This window comes from Nematolebias whitei, chromosome 6, assembly GCF_014905685.2.
Source record: "Nematolebias whitei isolate Nwh7 chromosome 6, NemWhi1, whole genome shotgun sequence".
NCBI lineage: Eukaryota > Metazoa > Chordata > Actinopteri > Cyprinodontiformes > Rivulidae > Nematolebias > Nematolebias whitei.
Window position 1 is genome coordinate 45155603 of NC_056503.1, and position 22989 is coordinate 45178591.

Below are 22989 nucleotides of genomic sequence, written 5' to 3' on the forward strand. Positions count from 1 at the left end.
TCCCCACTTAAGCCTAATCTTAAAAGTAGACAATGTGTCAGCCTCACAGACAGAAACTGTAAGTTAGTTCCACAAGAGAGGAGCCTGATAACTGAAAGCTCTACCTCCCATTCTACTTTTGGAAACTCTAGGAACCACAAGTAAACCTGCAGTCTGAGAGCAAAGTGCTCTGTTAGGAAAATATGGAGCAATAATATCTGTAATATAAGATGGAGCTAGGGTGTTGAGAAGCTAAAGCTAAATAAGCTAAAACTGGAGGAATATATCTCCTGTCAACTCATTTAAACTCTGGCAACTGCAATTGGATCAACTGAAGACTTTTTAAAGAAGATAATAAACAACTGTGTGACAAAAAAAAATCTTGCAATATTTTTCCAGCAGAATTCCTTCCATGTGTTTGATCTGGTCAAGACCCATTGTAGTTGACATATTTTCTCCCAGTTCTCCTGTGTGATCATTACTTTCATTTCATTTTCCCATTTCTTCTTTATGTATTCTGTATTCTCTTGTTTAGATATTTGTATGGCATTGTACAATTTAGAGACAATTTTGTTGTCTGCTCTGAACTTAATTAATGACAGAAATACTTCCATGGACTTTGAACATATTTTCCATGAACATAGTTAAATGTTAATACTTGAGTTTTGTTGATATTGATTTTGTACCCAGAAAGTAAACCAAACTCCTCCAGCAATTTCATCAGTTTAGGGAGTGTCTGTGTGGGCTGTGTTATACTTATCAATAAATCGTCTGCAAATAGAGACAATTTTTGCTCCCCGGATGTCATTGTAACCCCTTTTATATCTGACCTCTGCCTGATCAATTGGCTCATGGGTTCTATAAACAAGGCAAAGAGGAGCGGCGACGCACAACATCCTTGTCTTGTTCCTCTTTCTAAACTGAATGAATTGGTCAAATCTCCAATGATTTTAATTCTGGCTGTTGGCTTATTGTATAGCGCAGCAAATGTTTCAATTATAGTTGTGTGGAAGCCAAATTTTGAAAGCACTTCATATAAAAAGGACCACCTCACTGAATCAAATGCTTTCTCTGCATCTAAACTTAATATCAGTGCTTCTAGTCGTTGCTGTGTGACTTGTCTCATAATGTGCAGTGTTTTTCTAATATTGTCTTGGGTTTGTCTTTGTCGGACAAAGCCAGTCTCTGGTCCTTATGTATTAAAATCTGTAATGTCACTTCTATCCTTTTAGACAATATGGAGGTGAAAAGTTTATAATCATTATTTATAAGACTTACGGGACAATAACTCCCACATTCCAATTTATCTTTACCTTCCTTAGGTATGACCGAAATCATTGCTTCTCTCCATGGTGGGGGAGGGGGGGGGGGTCCAGAACCCAGTTGAACGTTTTTATTAATGTTGGAATTAGTTGATTTTGCATAATTTTGTACCATTCTGTAGTAAAGCCATCGATCCCTGGAGACTTCCCTCTTTTTGTTCTCCTGATTGCTGATTGAATTTCTTCTTTTGTAATTTTAGATATTAATTTCTCATTTTGTTGGTCAGTAATTGTTGGAAGATCGATCTGATCCAGAAAGGCATCAATCTGGTTGGCGCTGCTTGTCTGTGTTTGGGAATATAATGTTTTGTAGTATATTTGAAAGCAGTTCTTAATTTTCTCTAGGTTAGTTTCTATGTCATTTGTTGTATTGTTTCTTATTTTATATATGGCTCTTTCTGCTTGTTGTTTTCTTAGCCTATATGAGAGAAGTTTCAGGGATTTTCCACCTACCTCTTAGTATTGTTGCTTTGTAAAAAGGAGCTCTTTTTTTGGATTTCCTGCGTATTTATTTAATCTATTTATTTTTTAAGTTTTACAATCTCATGTTTGTTGGTGTCATCCCTGGGGGACTTTACATGTTCTCTCTGTAGTCTTTTCAGATCCTCTTCTAATGTTCTGAGTTTTTGTTCTAGTTTTCTTCTCATATGAGGATATAGCTATAATTTTACCCCTAATCACTGCTTTTAATGCATCCCAGAGTATAGGTGGAGTCACTTCTTCATTTTTGTTATATTCTAGATACAATTTAATTTACTTTTCAATTTATCTCTTAACACCTAGGTTGTTCTGAATGCTTGAGTTCAGTCTCCATAGAGTGGACCTTCTCTTATTATTCAGATGGACTGAGATGTAAATGGGTCCATGGTCTGAAATAGTAATGGGTCCTATTTCACAACTGTTTGCCCTAGAAAGATCTCCCTTAAACATAAAAAAGTAATCTATTCACTAATAGACATTGTGAGCATGTGAGTAATGCGAGTAGTCTTGGCAGATACATTTTCATTGTTATACCATACCATACACTTTATTTATAAATCTCTTAAACACAACAACAAGACCATCCAAAGTGCTGTACAGGTACAACAAAACAAATGGCAAAGGACAGGATAAAATACATAAAATCCAGAGGTAAAGATAATAAACTATTAAATTCAATTCAAAAATACTTTATTAATCCCAAAGGGAAATTAATTGTTGTTGTAGCTCATTATTCTAGTTTCATTAGAGTTGTTATAGATGCTGATGGCTGTGGGCAAGCAGGATCTCTTGTAGCAATCCGTCCCACAGCGGATCTAAAGAAACTGGCTGCAGATGTCAATCCATCCACCCAGACCCGGCAGACCTCTCAGTCCTCTTGGGCAGCAGGACTGTCTGAATGCCGGACACAACTCCTCCCCGAGCAATGGCCATTCCTCCCAGCAGCCTGCTGAGCTCTTCATCACCGCAGACTTAACTGCAGGTGCTGGGGTACGGTCTCAGCCCTCCTGCTGCCATGAGCCGCGTTTCCCGCTACCTCCAAGATCTTGGCAGTCAGGCACTCGAGCACCTCCTCCGGGTAGACGAGAATGCATCCACAGCACCTCATTTTCAACTCATTTGGGATTTAGGGCTGTAGTTGAGATATTATTTGAGCTTTTGAGATGTTAATCAGCTGCTCCCGGTTGTAGAAAACCACCTTGTTGTTATAGTTACACATCATAACAAATGTCTTAAAGTAAAAAGGTTTCAGTAAAAATCCTTACAGCGGCATAGCATCTTATACCAGAGGAAGTAATCGTCCAAAAAAGCCATTTACATCCAGAAAAAAGAGAAATTAAAGTTTTCAAAAGCAAAATCTCAGAATGAATGTAAGAGATCTACTCCAACATTCATCCACCTTGACCGGCACAATTAAATAGATCCTGTCTAACTCTGAATGCTAGGAAACACCTTGTAACTGTAACTTTCCTTCCCTCCATTGACTACGGTGACATTATTTACATGAACGCTCCTACAAGCACCCTGCAGATGTTGGATGCTGTCTATCATGGTGCACTAAGATTCACAACTGGTACCACTGCACCCTGTATTCACTGGTTAACTGGACATCATTAATTTCACACATACTCTCCCATTGGTACATTTTCATCTTTAAATCACTTCTTGGTCTGCTGCCTTCATACATCTTCTCCTACATGTCTCTGCGTGAGTGCAGCTACAGCGTGCGCTCTCAGGATATTATTACCTGCAGTGTTCCCTCAATGAGGACTGAACTAGACAAAAGGTCCTTCTCCTACTCCGCTCATTTTTCCTGGAATATCTTGCAAAAAGACCTGAAGCTCTCGACCTTGACCTCTCTAAGTGGCTTTAAGAATCTCTTGGGCTCCTGGCAAGGACCAATGTAGACATGTTCCTGTTTTTAGTTTTTTACATTCGCCTTATAATCTAGCTGTTTTTGTTACATTTGTTGCCATCTTATTTGTATAAAAAAATCTGTATGCCTTTTTATAACTGTCTATTTTTGTCACTGTTGTCCACTGTTGTCATCACTCTTTGTTGAAATCAGGTCTGTCTTGTAAATGAGTCCTCGAGGTTCAATGGGATTAACCTGTCTAAATAAAGGTTGAATGAAAAACAGGAGTACTTGGAGAAAACCCTCGCAAGCACGAGAAGAACATGCAAACTCCACACAGAAAGACCCCAGGTCCAACCGGGAATTGAACCCAAGACCTTCTTGCTGTGAGGTAACAGTGCTAACCACTGAGCTGTCATGCAGCCAATACTGCTATTTATAATAGCCAGAACAGAGGGTCCAGTCCATGGTAAAACTTGTTTCAAAAACGACGCAGGGATGGGGTCATCAGGGGAATCTGAGGGTTTCATATGACCAACAACTAGGGCTGGGCCATATCATATCATTCACGATAATACCGTTAAAAAAAGCTTGCCTGGGAAAATTCATGACAATCATGATATGCTAATTTAATGAAGTAAGTACGTCAGTGTTTGTCCTGCCCCGCTAATAGAACCAAGTACGCTGAACTACCAAACCGAACTGCGCACCCACCCATCCACCTGTCGGTACTGGCATTACGCTAATTAGCTGCGCACAATACTAGCTAGCTAAAATGCTAAAAACAAACGACATGTGGCTTGGCTGAATTTCTCCATCCAGCACTAAACTGCAGGTACAGACAGTGACAGCTCAACTGTCCCCCTCCACCAGCACAGCTTAGCTTTTTTTCTCTCCCCCCACCCTCTTCTGGGTTGCCAGTGGTTCCAGTGCCAGAAGTTCTGGAAGTTATAGCTCATTTAAAGGCAACATATATTTTGTTGAATGTTACATTTATGCTCAACAGATCTTAAGCTTCATTTTATTTAGTTATTTTGGGAAACTGCACATGCACTTTAGTTTTTGTGGTAGATTTTGTTGATCTATATTTTGTGCAGACTTTTTCAATCTAAATAACAGAAGGGGCTTTATTTTTTACTTTGAGACTGAATAATTTACTAAATGTAGTATCAGTAAAATTAACCCTTATTGTTTTTTTTTTTTTTTCGTTTTTATATAATACTACAAAGCAACATGTTAAGTTAATTTTGTCAAATGAATAACTATAATTTCATTTTGGGTTTTTTTCTCACAAAATTTATCGTTATCGTCAGAATGCTCAGACATATCGCAATATTATATTTGATCATCCATATTGCCCACCCCTACCAACAGCATTTAAAAATGACAATGAAATGGGTTCAAACTGATTGAAGACAGCTGAGCAAGTGACAAGGACAGAGGGGTCAGCTGTGGAGTGAGGGATTGATGACTTAATCGTCTCATCCTTTTAAACAGTCATTACAAGCGTCAACAGAGACCTTTTGTGTTGGCAGACTGAGGCATGGTTAAAATGGATTTTATGGTATTAAAAAGAGTATGGGGATTGTGGCTGTTTGACGCAATGATTTAGTAGAAATTATATATAGTTATAATAATAATTATATATATATATATATATATATATATATATATATATATATATATATATATATATATATATATATAATTCTGATTTAACAGTGGGCTGATAGTCTTTCCAACACGTTTTTAGCGTAATAAAAGGAACCTGTATTTTGTCCTCCTTCCATTCGCGATCAGCTTTCCTACACAGACATCTAGCTGATCAGGTAAACTTTTTTAAGTAAACTTTATTTATATAGCACTTATCATAGATACAATCACAAAGTGCTGTACAACAATAATAAATAAAGGCTTAAAATAAAACAACAATAATAACAGCTCATTAATAAAAACAGTAACAACAGCTGGTTAAATCAGTAAAACATTTAACTAAAAGCTTGTCGAAATAAAAATGTCTTAAGCTGCGTTTTAAAAGAATCAACAGAGACGGTCACACGAAGAGACAGGGGCATAGCATTCCACAGCCGGGGGGCTACGGCCTGAAAGGACAGGTCACCCCGAGTTTTAAACCGAGTCTTAGGAACCTTAAGAAGGTTCAGCGCTGAAGACCGAAGGGTGCGGGCTGGAGAATAAGGAATCAACATTTCAGTGATGTACTGGGGGGCCTGTCCATTTAAAGCGCTAAAAGTCAAAACTAAGATTGTAAAATTAATTCTAAATTCAACAGGCAGCCAATGAAGAGAAGATAAAACTGGTGTAATGTGAGCCCTTCTATTAGTTCCTGTTAAAAGCCTTGCAGTAGCGTTCGGGACCAACTGGCGATGAGCGACGGCAGTTTTGTTAAAACAAGTAAAAAGGGAATTACAATAATCTAAACGAGAAGAAATAAAAGCATGAATAATCATCTCCAAGTCAGATCTGGATAACATTGCCCTCAGTTTAGAAATGTTTCTCAGATGATAAAAGCAGTTTTTTACCAGAAGCTTTGAATGTTTGTCCAAAGACATGGACTGGACGAACAGAACACGGAGTTTTCTGAGGCTCGGCTGAGAAGAGGAGCCCAGAGAACCGAGGTGTTGTGTGATCCAAGGAACTTTCTGTTCAGGGGCAATGATCAGGGTTTCCGTCTTGTTAGAATTTAACTGAAGGCAGTTGTTAGCTAACGACGCCTTAATATGGAAAACACAGTTTACTAATTCAGCTAACTTACGTAATTCTGAGTCATAGAAGGAACAGTACAGTTGAATATCATCAGCATAGAGATGGTAAGACACATTTCTGAAGCTACTGATAATCTTTCCCAGGGGGGTGATGTATAGAAGGAACTGAATAGGACCCAAGACTGAACCCTGAGGAACACCATACAGTAATGGAGTGGTCTCATTAAGCCAAGGGTGAGGTGTGTGCTTTGGCTGTCTGCTTTTTAATGGGGCAACTAGGTCCAGCGCCTTAACACAGGTCACCTGATGTGCATTTATTAGTTCAGGGGTGCTGACGCAAACGGAGGATTCAGAGACTGTGACAGTTTTTAGTAAAGGCAGTGGAGAAGAGAGCAACAGTGGAAGGGTTAAATATCCTATTAGGATAAGGTCCAATAGGACAAGTAGCATAGAATCACCACTGTCCATGACTAGGAAGATATAATTTAAAACCATCAATAGAGCAGACTCAGTGCTGTGGTGAGATTTAAAGTCTGATTAGAACACTTCCTGTAGTAGATTTTTACTACATGGATACTTAAATCATTAAATAAAGAATTTTGTCACTTTGATTCTGATTGACAGTAAAGTCAGGGTTTATTGTAAAACAATGTTTAACTCTGAACAGCACAAAAACCGAATGAAGAACCCCTTCTATTCGGATGTTCTCTAACATTTTGCTACTCCCCTATTCATATCAGAGGTCTTGCATGAACATAAAGCTTGTTATTGCAAAGTTGTCATGTACACCCCAGAGATGGGGTATAAACCCAGACTTCTGACCTTGGCTCATTTCCCCTAAGGTAAATATACTTCTCCCTTTTTCCTGTAAATCAATGACAGTTTGAACCAAAACATTCTGTAACACTCTGCACCCTTGCTGGGGCCTTCTGAACAACTCTTTAACATGTACATTTATATTTATTATTTATAAATATCTTAAATCCTACAATCCTCCATGTTTGAGGTAATTCCTCAAATAAACGAATACTGCCAAATGTTCTGATATATTTAATGATACATGAATATCGGTCAGAGAGTCAGAGATTCTTGTCATTCACACCTCATGTGTTACATGTGGTGGAGCGAAGTTATGTACACAGGGTCCCAGTTACCTCCAACAATAAAATGTAAAAGAAAAACAATGTAACATCTAAGATATGAACTAAGAAAAACATCAACTAAAATACACTAAGCACTAATAGCATGAAAACATTGCGTCAAACAGCAGCGCGAACATGAGCATGAGTCTGTGTGAGCAGATGAGCATGCATGAGCACATCAACATGAAACAGATCAGCAGCAACATGTGATTTTTTTTTTCACAGTGATTATTCTGGTTAGAGATTCATGAGTCTAACAGCCTCAAGGTAGAAGCTGTTCCTCAGTCTAGTGGTTCTACACTTAATGCTCTTCAACCTCCTTCCTGAGGGGAGCGGGCCAAAAAGTGTGTGCGTTGGGTGGGTGGGGTCCTTCATGATGCAGGTGGCCTTTTTTCTGCATCTGAATGTGTAAATGTCTGTGATGGTGGGGAGACTGACTCCTACAGTCCTGTGCAGCCTTCACCACTCTCTGCAAAAATTTTCTTTCTGCAGCTGTGCAGCCTCCATGCCATACATTGGTGCTGGAGCACAGGATGCTCTCCACCTCACACCTGTAGAAGGAGGTGAGGACTGAGCTTCCCAGACCAACTCGTCTCAGCCGCCTGAGGAAGTAGAGTCTCTGATGAGCTTTCTTGATCAGGCTGGTGGTGTTGTTGCCCCAGCTGAGGTTGTCATTCATGTGTACACCCAAGTACTTGTAGCTGGAGACCACTTCCACTGCAGATCCTCTTATGTTCAGGGGGGTGTAGGTGTGTTTGTTCCTTCTGTAGTCCACAATCATCTCTTTTGTCTTCTTCACATTGATGTGAAGGTTATTCTCTTTGCACCAGCTCTCCAGGTGTTCCACCTCCTGCCTGTAGCTGGACTCATCATTGTTTGTGATGCATTCCACCACCGCTGTATCATCTGTAAACTTTACAATATGACAGCCTGGATGGGTAGCTGCACAATCATACGTGAGCAGAGTAAACAGGAGGGGGCTCAACACACATCCCTGAGGAGAGCCAGTGCTGAGGGTTATGGTGGAGGGGAAGAAGTTGTGGATCCTCACTAACTGTGGTTAGTTTAAGAAGTCTAGTACCCAGTTGCAAATGGAGGGGCTTAGTCCTAGTGTGACTATTTGTCCATCAGGGTTTGGGGGATCATGGTATTGAAGGCAGATGTGAAGTCCACAAAGAGCATACGGACGTAAGAGTCTTTCTGCTCCAGGTGGTTGAGCGCAGTATGGACCACAGTGGAGATTGCATCCTCTGTTGATCGGTTCTCACGGTATGCATACTGATGAGGGTCCTCGTTGATGTTGATGGTTGTTTTGATGCGAGTCATGACCAGTTTTTCGAAGCATTTAGCGACTATCGGGGTGAGGGCCACTGGCCGATAGTCATTCAGACCAGTCACTGTAGAGCTTTTGAGGACTGGTATGATGGTGGCAGTCTTCAGGCAGGTGGGTACTCTCTCCAGGGTAAATATATGAGTGTGAGATTAAATTATTCTTATATATGATTGTATATTGTGCACTACACTGTAATAAAATAATAATATAACATAGTGGCATTATATCAGCTACAGACTTTGATCTTCCTTAAAACAAAATGTGATCACTCAGTCATTTCATAAGATGTTTGACAATCGCTTCCAGAGAAGCCTGATAAAACATGTTGCTGTCAAACATGGGGAAAAATGTCTCCTCAGATCTAGATTGCTTAAGCTAGCTTCTACCATTTTAATCCTTCAGGCAGGAAGCAAGGGCACCAAGCCAAATTAAAGACTGTTCAACTCTTTGTGGTTATGCGTCACATTCAATACAACATTGAAATCAAACACTGAAATGAAGAACATACTGGTTACCTGAAAAAAAAAAAATTAAATATATTTTAAATATGCCCCCATGTCTGTTTATATTTTCTTGGACAGGCTGGACTGAAATGTAATTTTGTTGTGCTCCAGTGCAATGACAATAAAGTTGATTCTGATTTTAAAAAATAGTGAACCTCCAAGAAACATTTTAATTGGGAATCAACTATTTTTTCCAGTCATTTAAAATCAAATGGGAGTTTATGGACAGGCCTATAGCTGGACACCACTGAGGGGACAAGACAAGTTTTTTTTCAGCAGAGGTTGTACAGCAGCATGTTTAAAACTTTTTGTCACCACACCAGTGGTTAAACTGCTGTTGAGAGAATAGGGGGCCTAGAATAGCATCTCAATGGTTAGCACTGTTGCCTCACAGTAAGAAGGTCCTGGGTTCAATCCCCTGTTGGACCTGGGGTCCTTCTGTGTGGAGTTTGCATGTTCTTCTCATGCTTGTGTGGGTTTCCTCCGGGTGCTCCGGTTTCCTCCCACAAACCAAAAACATGCATGTTAGTCTGCCTTCAGGCCCAGGCCTCCCTTGAAAAGGAGATCTGTGATCTCAGTGGAATTTACCTGGTTAATTAAAGGTTAATAAAAAAAATAAATAAATAAATAAAAATAGGAAAGACCTCCTTTAGAAGTTGAGGGTGGACGTCAAAGGGAGAACCAGATGCCTTCATGCTGCACATTAGCTGTTCCAAAAAGACGGTGACATGGGCTCAAATATTGAGACGAGATGGATGGATCATGAGCCGGTGGAGAAATGAGCACCCGAGTTGTGTTGATGATACTCAGTTAATATTTATCCATTTAATCCAATTAATCCAATCTGTTACTTTAAGACATTAAAACTTGGCTGACCCTTAATTTTCTGATTTTAATATTAGACAAGACAGAGATTGTGGTTTTTGGACCTGCATATCTTGGGGGGGAAAAATTTGCAGCCTTTCACTTCCTCTCGATAGCATGAAATTGGCCTCCAGTTCTAATGTAAAAAACCTTGATGTTATTTTCGATCAGGTTATGTCTTTTAACCCCCACATTCAAAAGGTTACCACCACTTTTCTTCCACCTGCATAATATCACTAACATTAAAAACACCCTGTTCAAAAATGATGCAGAAAAACTGATCCATGCATTTATCACAACTAGGCTAAACTATTGCAATTGTTTATCACCTGGGTGTCCAAAAGTTTATTTAAAAAGTCTTTAGTTTATCCAAAATTCTGCTGCCAGAATTTTAATGGGAGTTGGTAGGAGAGATTATATTTCTCCAGTTTTAGCTTTTCTCCATTGGCTCCCTGTCAGATTCAGGATAGAATTCAAAAGCTTACTTCTAACTTCCAAAGCTCTCAACAACCTAGGTCCATCTTATAGCACAGCTTTTATTGTTCCATATTTTTCTAACAGAGCACTTTGCTCTCAGACTGCAGGTTTACTTGTGGTTCCTAGAAATTCCAAAAGCAGAATGGGAGGCAGAGCTTTCAGTTATCAGGCTCCTCTCTTGTGGAACCAACTTCCAGTTTCTGTCTGTGAGGCTGACACCTTGTCTATGTTTAAGATTAAGCTTAAGTCTTTCCTTTTTGATAAATCTTATCATTAAGGTCAGCTTGGATTTCCTTCACTATCACTTAGTTATGCTGCTGTAGGCTTAGACTGCTGGAGGGCGAACTGACAGCATTTCCTCACTCTGCAGCTGTCTTTACTTACTTTACCTGTTTGCATTTGTAATTATTTCTATCGTTAACATGTTTTTTTGTTTTTCTTCCATTAGGAAGTACCCCTGGACTTGCCATTCTGTGTTTTTGTTTCTCCTTCCTGTCCTATCAAACCCCAGCCGGTCGAAGCAGTTGGCCACTCGTCCTGAGCCTGGTTCTGCTGGAGGTTTCTTCCTGTTAAAAGGGAGTTTTTTTTCCTTTCCACTGTCGCCTTTGTGCTTGCTCAGGATGGGAGACTGCGACGAAGTGAAGATTCAACGCAATCTGCTGGCTTCCTTAGATAGCTTTTACTAATTGGCTTTTATAATGCATTTGAATGTTTTTGTACCGTGCCCTAAAATGACTGCTGTTGTGATTTGGTGCTAAATAATAAAACTGAACTGAATTTAAATACACATAGACACACTATATGTAGATAGATACATGCAGATTTTATTGGGTTTTATTTTTGATGAGCTTGCTTAAATTAACAGATACATTATACGATAAATTGTAGCACAGAAACCTTGATTTCATACACACAGTGTGTAAACGTGACACAATTATTGTCATTCCATCAAATGAAGATTTTCTTACTGTATATCGTTTTCTCTCTCCAAGTCTGATTGCTTTGCCAAAACCACCTCATCCAGATGTTCCAGGAGGATTCCTAGGCGTGCTGAGAATTAGTTTGGATCGTGTTCAAACTATCAAACTATTTCAGATTAAAGGAGTCCATTGTGTGAAGGATGAAATGACTCAGTCAACAAAAAAAGAAACCGTCCAGATGACCTGACTGAGCATTTGTTGGCTTTTAAAGTAGTCTTAATATTTAGAATATTTTTTTCAGACAAAGTGAACAAGCCTAAAAGACAAAAGTAAAAAAAGTGTACCTTACAGTTCTCTACAACAGTTGTTAAAACTGTTTTGAGATCTAATTGTGATCTGATAACCCTAAACACAGGTCTGAATTGTTGGAGGTCTCAGTGGGAGGTGAAAATGTTTCCACCCAGGCCTCCTTTAGAGCTGGTCTGGACTTTTTCGATCTGAGGAGTCACCGACAAATAAAACTGATTCCCACAAACAGCTTACTCCATAGTGGGAAAAAAACAGTTTGCTGGTGCTAAGATGGCCTCCGAGGCCCACCCTCTCCCCCATCAGCTCCTCTGTGACAGTCATGCCAAAGTGGTTTTAAACACCAAAAATGTCATTTTAAATACAACTTGGGTTTACTGCCATGCCCCATTTCATGCTTCTTGAAATTAAGTTACATTTCTAAGTAATTAAATATTTTTTTAATAGTACTATTTATAATAGTTCTCATCCAAATAGTTTTATGCCTAAATTATTAAAAATAAATTGAGTCCCTGAGTTAACTGTCCACACTGTTACTCTAAAATACCTGTCACCACCAGTTTGGCTTAATGTAATTCTGTTTTTTTTTTGTTTTTTTTCAAATGTTGTGTTTTTGTTGTGTGTTTTTCAAATGTAATTTAATTTTTTTGAAATGTAATTCAGTTTTTTTCAAATGTTGTTCATTTACACCTCAGGTCCACCATACTTTGCAGACTTGGTAAAACAATGTTACTAGACAAATGGTACAAACTGCCCATTAGTGTAATGGTGGAACTGAACAGTGAGAGCCACTAATCACAATACAACCTGGACTGTAACAATGTTTGTCGGACGTTTTGTCAGTTTTACTGGAGCTCTCTGTCTCCACAGCCAGCTTCATAAGAATAACATGTTTTGTAAAACTGTAGTGGGGATTGTACAACAAAAAAACTGTCATAAGAGGTAATAATCTCCCTGCAGACCACTGTGTCCTGTAGAGTTTGTTCTCTTCATACAGCAGCTCTTCAGCTAAACTGCTCAACGGACCACAGTTACTGAAAGCCAGCAGCTCAGGGGCTGGACATCCAGCAATTAAAGTCCATCCATCCATCTTTACTCACTTCTTCCTTTTTGGGTCACGGGGGTCACCGGTGCCCATGTCCAGCAATCACTGTGCGAGAGGCGGGGGACACCCTGGACAGGTCGCAAGTCCATCACAGGACAACATAGAGACAAACAACCATTCATTCACACCTAGGGACAATTTAGAGTTACCAATAAGCCTAACGTGCATGTTTTTGGTCTGTGGGAGGAAACTGGAGTACCTGGATAAAACCCATGCATGCACAGAGAGAACATGCAAACTACACCCAGAAAGGCCCCCCGGACTGGGATTTGAACCAGTGTGTGTGTGTGTGTGTGTGTATATATATATATATATATATATATATATATATATAATATTATATATATGTATATAAAAAATTTCTTCTTCTTTCGACTGCTCCCTTTTTTAGGGGTCGCCACAGCGAACTAAGTCGCACGAAGACTTGGCAGTTATTTTTACGCCGGATGCCCTTCCTGACGCAACCCCAGACCACCGAGCAACCACTGCTATCTAGAAGCTGCTATCTAGGACACCCGGAGGAGCAGATGGTGGGGGGTTAAGGGCCTTGCTCAAGGGCCCAGAATGGGACGAATGAGGGTGGGGGCAGGTGTGAGTGCTTCAACTACCCCACCCACATTTTTGATGTTGTCGGTACCGGGGCTTGAACAGACGATCTTCCGATCACAGGTCCACCTTCTCTAACCTCTGCACCACCACTCCCCGCCTATATATAAAACATATTATATATATATATATATAACATATTATATATAATATTTATATAATATATTTATATAACATGTTATAATTATATACATATATAATATTATATATTATATATATTATATATAACTGTGACTTTCCTTCTCTACAGTTAACTATGGTGACATTATTTACATGTACACCCCTACAAGCACCCTGCAGATGTTGGATGCTGTCTATCACGGTGCACTAAGATTCATAACTGGCTGTAATTATCAATTCGTACCCACCACTGCACCCAGTATTCACTGGTTAACTGGACATCATTAACTTCACACAGACTCTCTCACTGGTACATTTTCATCTTTAAATCACTTCTTGGTCTGCTGCCTTCAAATATCTCCTCCTACATGTCACTTCGTCAGTGCAGCTACAGCGTGCGCTCTCGAGGCATAATTACCTGCGGTGTTCCCTCAGTGTGGACTGAACTTGGCAAAAGGACCTTCTCTTACTCTGCTCCCGTTTCCTGGAATATCTTGCAAAAAGATCTGAAGCTCTCGACCTTCACCTCTCTAAGGGATTTTAAACAACTGTTAAGTTCATGACAAAAACAAACGCAGTCAAGTTCCTCTTTTAGTTTTTCACATAGCTCTAATGTAGCTGTTTTTGTCTCGTTTTTATATAATGTATTCTATTTACTTTTCATTTTATATGCATTTTTATATGATTGTATATTGGTGTCTGTACTGCATTTGTATTCTTTCTTTAAATCAGGTCTCTCTTGTAAATAAGTCCTCGAGGCTCAGTGAGACTAACCTGTATAAATAAAGGTTGAACGACTGAATGAATGAATCAGAACTCCCCGCACAGCAGGAGAAAGAGCATGCAGCCTTTGGACTTGTGTTTCTGCTAATTTAATTCTAGTAACTGAACATTTACACCAAAACACAGATATTTATAGGTCCCAGATTAAAGCAAATCTGTTTAGCTTTATTTTCCCCAAAACTCAAAAGTTCTCTATGAAAGTCCCAGAGAGACTGTGTGAGCTGCAAAGCATGCTGGGTTGCCTTGTGGAAATCGTATATGCAATGTTTCTGAGTTTGGAAATTGGTTCTTCTTATTAATGCCCTGTTCAGGTTCACTTGGGTTTTAATGTTGAAGTCTCTGTTAGTTGTAAACTGACGCCAGGAGTCAGAGGTTGTTCCCGGTACGTATAAGGGGGAACGCACCAAGTGATTAAACAGTGAGTGTTCTTGCTGAAGAATCATGTCTACGTGTGAGGCCTGGCCTTGCACTGTATTGTGTAAGTCGATGCTTTCAGTGGGGAGGGGCCTCTTCTTAAAGTTCTTCTGTATGCTCAAGAAAATGTTGAAAATTGAGATGGACACAGCAGAATTGCCTCTGAATGAAGTAGTTCTCATTTCAAATTGTTCAAAGGTTTCACTCACAGATGTTTTCTTAATTTTATTTTTTTTAATTAATGAACTCATTGGTGGGCTGGACTTGTCACCAGTGGGCCACTTCCTGCCCACTGGCTGCCAGTTGAATATCCCTGGCCCACAGACCACTGTGTCCTTTACAGTTGGTTGTCCACAGATTTCTTTATGCTAGATGTTTTTTAGAAAACCGTTGTCTGAAAACATAATTTCTTTATTGCAGACAATAAAAACTATGACACTACCTTTTTTTTTCCCTCCATCCAGTAAAACTTGTACATTCAGCAATGGTTTCATGTATTTAGATGAAGCTTTATGGGTCTTTTTTTTTTTTTTTGGCTCTGATATACATTTAAGCAAGCGATGGCTTATGTCTTTATTTAATAATTTCCTTTATTTGTTTGGTCATTCCAGACTTGAATTACTGTACCAACCACAAACCGTGCCAGAATGAAGCCTCCTGTACCAACACAGGTGAGGGAAGCTACACCTGCGCCTGCCAACCAGGGTTCTCCGGCAAAAACTGTGAGATTGAGACCAACGAGTGCGACAGTAACCCCTGCAAGAATGGCGGCAGCTGCAAAGTATGTAAAAAAAATGCATCTTGCCTCCTGAGATTATTGAAATGAAAGGTTTAGGGCGAGGCTGTGAAATTTTAGCCCCAAAATATTTGTTTTAAAAACACAGTTTAATGATTTATAGGTTGGCCTCCTCCTCCTTCTTCTTCTCCTCCTTCTTTTCCATCTCCTTCTTCTTTCGGCTTTTCCCTCTTCAGGGGTCTCCACAGCGAGTCATCCTCCTCCACCTCACTCTGTTCTCTGCATCCTCTGTCCTCACCAACTACCTCCATGTCCTCTATAACTGCATCCATATATCTCTTTGTCTTTTGCAGGCAGCTGCATTTCTAAAATCCTTCTACCAGTATACTCACTGTCCCTCTGGACATGTCCAAACCACTGTCCCTCCTCTGGACATGTCCAAACCACTGTCCCTTCTCTGGACATGTCCAAACCATCTCAGTCTGGTCTCTCTAACTTTATCTCCCAGTTGTTCAACCTGTGCTGTACCTCTGATGATCTCATTCCTAATCTTATCCATCCTTGTCCCTCCTAAGGAGAACCTCAACATCTTCATTTCTGCTACTTCCAGTTCTTTCTCTTGTCTTTTTGTCAGTGTCACTGTCTCTAGACCAGGGCTATTGAGCAAAACTGCTCAGGGGGCCACAGTTTCTGAAAGCCAGCAACTCAGTGGCTGGACATCCAGCGATTAAAGTCATTATGTAAATAAACCAAGCATTACAATGATCTGTTACCTTTTAAATGTGTTTATTGTATTGCATTCAATCATAAATGCAATAAACAGAACCCAAAATCCAAACCCAGAAACCCCCTCCCCCACAAAAGAAAAAAAAAATGAAGTGGGCTGGATTGTAAGTCAATGGCCCGCAGGCCGCTGTTGAATAGCCCTGCTCTAGGCCATACAACATAGCTGGTCTCACCACTGTGTTGTAAACGTTTCCTTTTATCTTTGCTGACACCTTTTATTCGCAAATCACTCCTGAAACTCAGCACTTTGGTTGGCCTTGTTGCTGTTTTAAGTGCTCTATAAATAAATTGGTATGGTATGAAACTTTTGTCTATCCACTCCATCCTGCCCGGACTCTATTCTTCACCTCTTTACCACACTCCCCATTTTCCTGGACAGTGGACCCCAAGTACTTGAAGTCCTGCACCTTTGTGACCTCTGCTCCTTGTAGCCTCTCTGTTCCACTGGTTTCCCTCTTTCACACACATGTACTCTCTTATTACGACTGACTTTCATTCCTCTTCTTTCAAGTGCATACCATCATTCTTGCTCAAGGTGAGAGTTCTGTGATGGAATTAAATTCAAAGCTGTCTGCTCCTCAGATAAATAATGTTAACTTATTTTTATTTATGAATGTTTCTGTCCCTGAGGTGACTTCTGTTGTGACTTGGCGCTATATAAATACATTGAACTGAACTGAAAATACCTCCACCTCTCCAAGTTCTCTTCCACCTGTTCTCACCACAGATAACAATGTCATTGCAAACATCATTGTCCAAGGGAGTTCCTGCCTGACATCATCTGTTTAGTCGGTCCAACACCAGAGCAAACAAGAAGGGGCTCAGAGCCTATCCTTGATGCACTCCTACATCCACCTTTAAGCTATCTGTCACTCCTACAGCACATCTCACCACTGTCCTGCTGTCCTCATACACGTCCTGTACCATGTATGTCTAACATACTTTTCTGCCACTCCAGATTTCCTCATGCAACACCACACCTCCTCCCTCGGCACCCTGTCATATACTTTTTTTTTAAATCCACAAAGACACAATGAAGTTCTTTCTGACCCTCTCTGTACTTCTCCATCAACATCCTCAAGGCAAAGATGGTGTCGTGGTGCTCTTTCTTGGCATGAAACCATACTGCTACTCACAACTACTCACCTCGTCTAAGTCTTGCTTCCACAACTCTCTCCCAGATCTTCAGTGTGTGACTCATCAACTTAATTCCCCTGTAGTTGCTACAACTCTGTACATCACCCTTGACCTTAAAAATGGGCACCAGCACACTTCTTCTCATTCCTCAGGCATTTTCTCACCCTCAAATATGCCGCTGAATGAGTCAAAAACCTCACTGCCATCTCTCCAATACATTTCCAAACCTCCACTGGTATGTCATCAGGTCCTAGTGCCTTCCCCTTCTTCATTCTTTTCAGAGCTTTCTGGCCTTCACCCTCATTAATCTTTCCCACTTCCTGGTCCACAGTTTCTATGACTTCTACTCTTCTTTCTCTTTCATTCTCTTCATTCATTAGCTCCTCAAAGTACTGCTTCCATCTTCCCGTCACACTCACCTCACTTTTTAGAACATTGCCATTCCTATCTTTAATAAGCCTAACCTGCTGCACATCCTTTCTAGCCTGATCCCTCTGTCTTGCCAATTGGTACAAGTCCTTCTCCCCCTCTTTAGTGTCCAGCCTCCCATACAACTCATCATACGCCTTCCACTTTGCCTTAACTGCCTCCCTCTTTGCTCTACGTCCCATCTCCCTATATTCCTGTCTCCGCTCCAGTCCTCTCTCTCACTGTCATATTCCTTCTTGGCTAACCTCGTTGTTTGAATAGCTTCCTGCATGTCACTTTTCCACCACCAGGATTCTTTATCATCCATTCTCTGTCCAGATGACACACCAAGTACCTTCCTACCTGTGTCTCTAATTACTGTTGTTACTGTCGTAGCCCAGTCATCTGGAAGCTCTTTCTTACCACCTAGAGCCTTTAACAGCTCCTCTGAATTTCAGAGAGGATTTCTGATTTGTAGGTTGACCTTGTGGTTCAAAAATCAGTGAGCCCTCAGGAGATGAACCAGGAGGTCAGATTCAGTGGGTTCTGTAGGTTGGGACGTCCATAGTTCATGTTTATTTAATAACCTTTCTTTAACCAAGAAATTCCCATTGAGATTACAGATCTCTTTAGCAAGGAAAGCCTGGGCCTGAATGCAACCTAACATGCAGGTCTTTGGACTGTGGGAGGAAACCGGGGTATCCGGAGAAAACCAACGAGGAGTCCACGCAAACTCCACACAGAAAGACTTCAGCCGCAACCCAGGAATCCAACCCAGGACCTTCTTGCTGTGAGGCAACAGTGTTAACCAGCCGTCGTGTTGCTCATTGTGCCTATACATGTACATTTTCTTGAAACTAAATTAAGCTGGGAAGTTTGGAGACTTTTGTCTCTTTGCAAATGTTGCTTGAGTTGTTTCAGTTTCTGATTGTTGTGGGTAATGTAATCCTGCTGGGGGAGGCCTTGATCTGCAACCAAGGGTCAACAAAGGAATAAATGACTGACAAACTGTTTCTGAAAATGCCCCCCAAAATACTTTCTTTAGGATGTATTTTAGCAAAAGGCACAATGGACCGTTTTGTATGAATGAAAAGATTGTGTCCCATAATTCTTTGCAGCTTTAGCTTTTTACCTGTTTTAATACAGAGGTTATGTGCTACTATGCCAAGTTAGAAATGAGTCTTTTCCCAATAACTGGAAATCTGGTAAGGTCGTGCTCAGATGTCCCAGCTTTTCCCCAGCCTTGAACGCAGCATTACCTTTGTGAATCTGGAGCGGCAAGTAAGTGTCAAGTCACATTTACAGACAAGCTGATCCACGTGCTCATTCACTGATTTGTCCACAGCAAATGATTTGTGCACGTATATTTGACAATTTGTGTGTGCAGAATGTTTCTACTTGTGCAAATTGAAATGTGTACATTTGGAAAAACTGTTTATGCTTTTGTAAAACTTGTGGTACGCTTGTGGATCCTATTGTATGCATAAAAATCTCATACGCACGTGTGACTACTTTTGAGGCTGATTTATCTTTATAGAGATGATTAGGAGCTTTTGTTTAAAGATGAGCAGGAACTGACTTTTTCTTACACATTTATTTCTATCCTCCTTTTGAATATAAAACATTGTAACTGTTATGAATCTTTGTGATACAATGTAATAAGAACATATGTGCCCCATGAGATTTTTGTTTAACATATTAATGCATTTTCAGTTTTAGCTCTGCAGAGCCACAGTACACGAAGTGCCCGTTTGTTCAGTTTTTAATGCAGCAGTGTCCTCTTTTCTCAAATTCTTACAGTTTTTTAAACAATTCCAATACTGTTTTTGAAAGGCCACACAAAAAAACAGGACTTGAGATTTCTCTGAAAATCACTGACATGTAACAAACAAATGTTTTGTATTCCTTGTCAGTTCATCCTCATCAGAATCATCAGAACTCTTACCTGGTCCGTGATGGTACCATCTTCTTTCCTCCCATCTTCTCTCCAGGATTTGGTGAACAGTTATTCGTGTGCATGCCCTCAAGGTTTCTATGGGAAGAACTGCGAGATCAGCGCCATGAGATGTGCAGACGGGCCATGTTTTAACGGGGGAACCTGCGTGGAGACAGACTCTGGCGGGTACAGCTGCCACTGCCCGGCTGGCTTCACCGGCTCCAACTGCGAGAAGCGACTTGACAAATGCAGCAGCAGCCCCTGCGCTAACGGTACAAATCAGCTGTAACCAGTATCCTGCAAGAAATATAATCCACCTTAAATCAAAAAGGTTAAAGGTCACAGTAAATTAATGAATTAGGTCTGACTTCCAGTCTGAATAAAGGTAGGTTCATATTCACCTCCGGCTTAATTTCAGTTTAGCATCAATCATCTTGTTAAAATTTGTTGAAGCAAATTAAGAAAAAAAATATAAAAACATTTGCTTGAGAATTTACACAAATGTCTATGAGAAAGATTTGGTGGGTCTCGATTGACAGATGAAGCAGGGTTCATAGGACCAGCTGCCCTGCATGTTTTAGATCAGTGGTCCTCAATCCTGAACCACGAGGGCCACTACCCTTCATGTTTTAGATGTTTCTCTGCTTCAACGCACTTGATTTGAATGAATGGGTAATAGTCAGCATCTGCAGAACTTGAAAAGGCAATTCAGTCTCTGGATCAGGTATGTTTGAGCAGGGACTTAAACAGACAGGATAGTGGCCCTCACGGATCAGGATTGAGGGCCACTGTTTATAGATGTGTCTTTGCTCCAGCACATTTGATTAAAAAAAGGTAATCTCTTCAGCATTTTACTAATCTCGGTAATACCTCAGTCCTGTTGAAGCAGAGAAACATCCAAACCAGGGGTGTCCAGTCCTGATCCTGGAGGGCCACTATCCTGCAGGTTTTAGGTGTTTCTCTGCTTCATTACACCTGATCTGAATCAATGGGCATTAACATTCTTGACTATGAAGAGTTATTTCAAACATTGAATCAGGGGTGTTAGAGAAGAAAAGCAAGTAAAACATGCAGGATGGTAGCCCTCCAGGACCAGACACCCCTGACAAACCAAAATGGTCTGTGGGTGTAAAGATGAATGTTAGATTTTCATATGCAGAATCACCACAAATATGTTATTTTTTTACAGCAAGAAAGACAGAATTAGTCTTCACCTCATAACCAGACCACATGCCCCGAGTAACTGAAAGTAAACATTATTGATCCGATAGCATTAACTGTGTTTGACAAGGACAGAGGAAAAGGATGGATCTAGAGCAGGGTGGGGCTCTGCTCCACATGAAGGCAGAGACATAATATTTGGTTTTTGCTAAACCTGACGTAAAAATACCGAATCTTTTGTCATTGGGATCAGTGTAGAGGCCAGATAAAAACTTCTGTTCATTGTGTTTGGGACCCTGAGCTCGTTTGTAGACAGCTTTTTGACATGTGTAGTAGACTTTGGTAAATCTTTTTGTCACTCACTGACTCCAACCGTACCATCATTCTCCACATCTTGTCAAATAAAAAAGGATGGAGACGGAGGAACTGACAAATCAGGTAAGTTTTTTTAAAGAATGTCCACCACAGAGACGATTGAGCATAAGGTAGTCCCGTCATTCAGAATGTGTTGATGGCATAAATTTTATTTTAGGAATTATTGAAAAATCTGCTCAGAAGTTAAGCAGCTGTGTACAGTCAGACAGGTAGACAGACAGGCAGGCAGTTACAATTCAGTTAATTTACAACAGAAGTCATCTGAGGGCACTGTACAGAAACATTCACATACATAAAAATCAGTTGATAACAATAATTATCCAAGGAGCCAGCAGACTGTTTATTGCCTAAGACAGATGGACAAAAGGGCAGTCAATCAGAGAGACAGACAAACATGGACACCATAAATCCTACTGATAGAGAAAGGCACAAAGACACACAGAGTGACTGACTGATGGACAGAAACAGACAGTGAGACACATGAAAACAGACAGTAAAACATACATGCAGACGGACAGAAAGACTGAAGAAATGGACAGTTATACAAAAAGGGAGAAATACAGATGGACAGACCTAAGAGGAAAAAGTCAGACATACAAAGAATCAGGCAGACAGAGATAGACAGACCAACAGAGAAATAGACAGACCAGCAGACGGATGGACAAAGAGAGGCAGACAGACGCCTTAGAGAAACAGACAGGCAGATACAAAGAGACGAACAAAAAAGAGACATACAGAAAAACAGATACTGACATTTAAAAAAATATATTATTTACTTGTCAGGGACTGTGTGCAGAAAACCATCCCACTCTGAGTAGAGAGGCACTTTGCCAGACTGTAGTTTTTAGCTAATGTCCACCTGTGGTCCATGTGGAGGGTATAAAAGAAAATAAAAGAGCCAAATAAAACAAGTAATAAAAGCAAGTAGGCTACACAAAGACCGTACAGATCCAGAGGCCTTTACGAATCAATGCTGAAAGGTTAGGGGTCTTAAATCCACATTTTTTTAACGTCTGAAGAAGGTTCTGCAATTTGTACTGGTCTTCAGGTCTGTAGGGAGCTTGTTCCAGTCTCTGTGGCCAGTCTAAAACAGAGTATTTATGTATGTCTGAATTAATGGATCAATAGATGGAAAAAATGCATGGACGGACGGCTGGATAAAATTGATGGATGGATAAAATGTATGTGCCTGTATGTCTGTGTGTATGTATGTATACGTTCATGTATGTATGTATGTACATAGGTACAGATATACAGATGAATGAAATTGATGGATAGATGGATGGATGAATGGATGGCGAACATTGATGGATGGGTGGGTGGATGGATAAAATGTTTGGGTGGATATATAGATGGATGGATGAATAGGTCAGTAGATGGATGGCTAGCTGGATGATGGATGGATGGATGTATTAGTAGGTCAATAGAATAATACAATTGATAGATGGATATATAGATAGATGCATAAAATGATGGATGGATGGATGGATGGATGGATGGATGGATGGATGGATGGAT

The 22989-nt window shown here is 40.2% G+C and overlaps 1 protein-coding gene across 1 annotated transcript in view; it reads left to right on the plus strand.

Moving 5' to 3' along the window:
• Positions 1-22989, plus strand: part of dlc (deltaC) — a 304603-nt gene that overhangs the window by 147527 nt on the left and 134087 nt on the right. Inside the window, exons 6-7 of the mRNA XM_037677899.1 lie at positions 15544-15713; positions 19991-20207. Of these exons, the coding sequence (XP_037533827.1) occupies positions 15544-15713; positions 19991-20207 (387 nt within the window). The remainder of the gene's footprint in view (positions 1-15543; positions 15714-19990; positions 20208-22989) is intronic.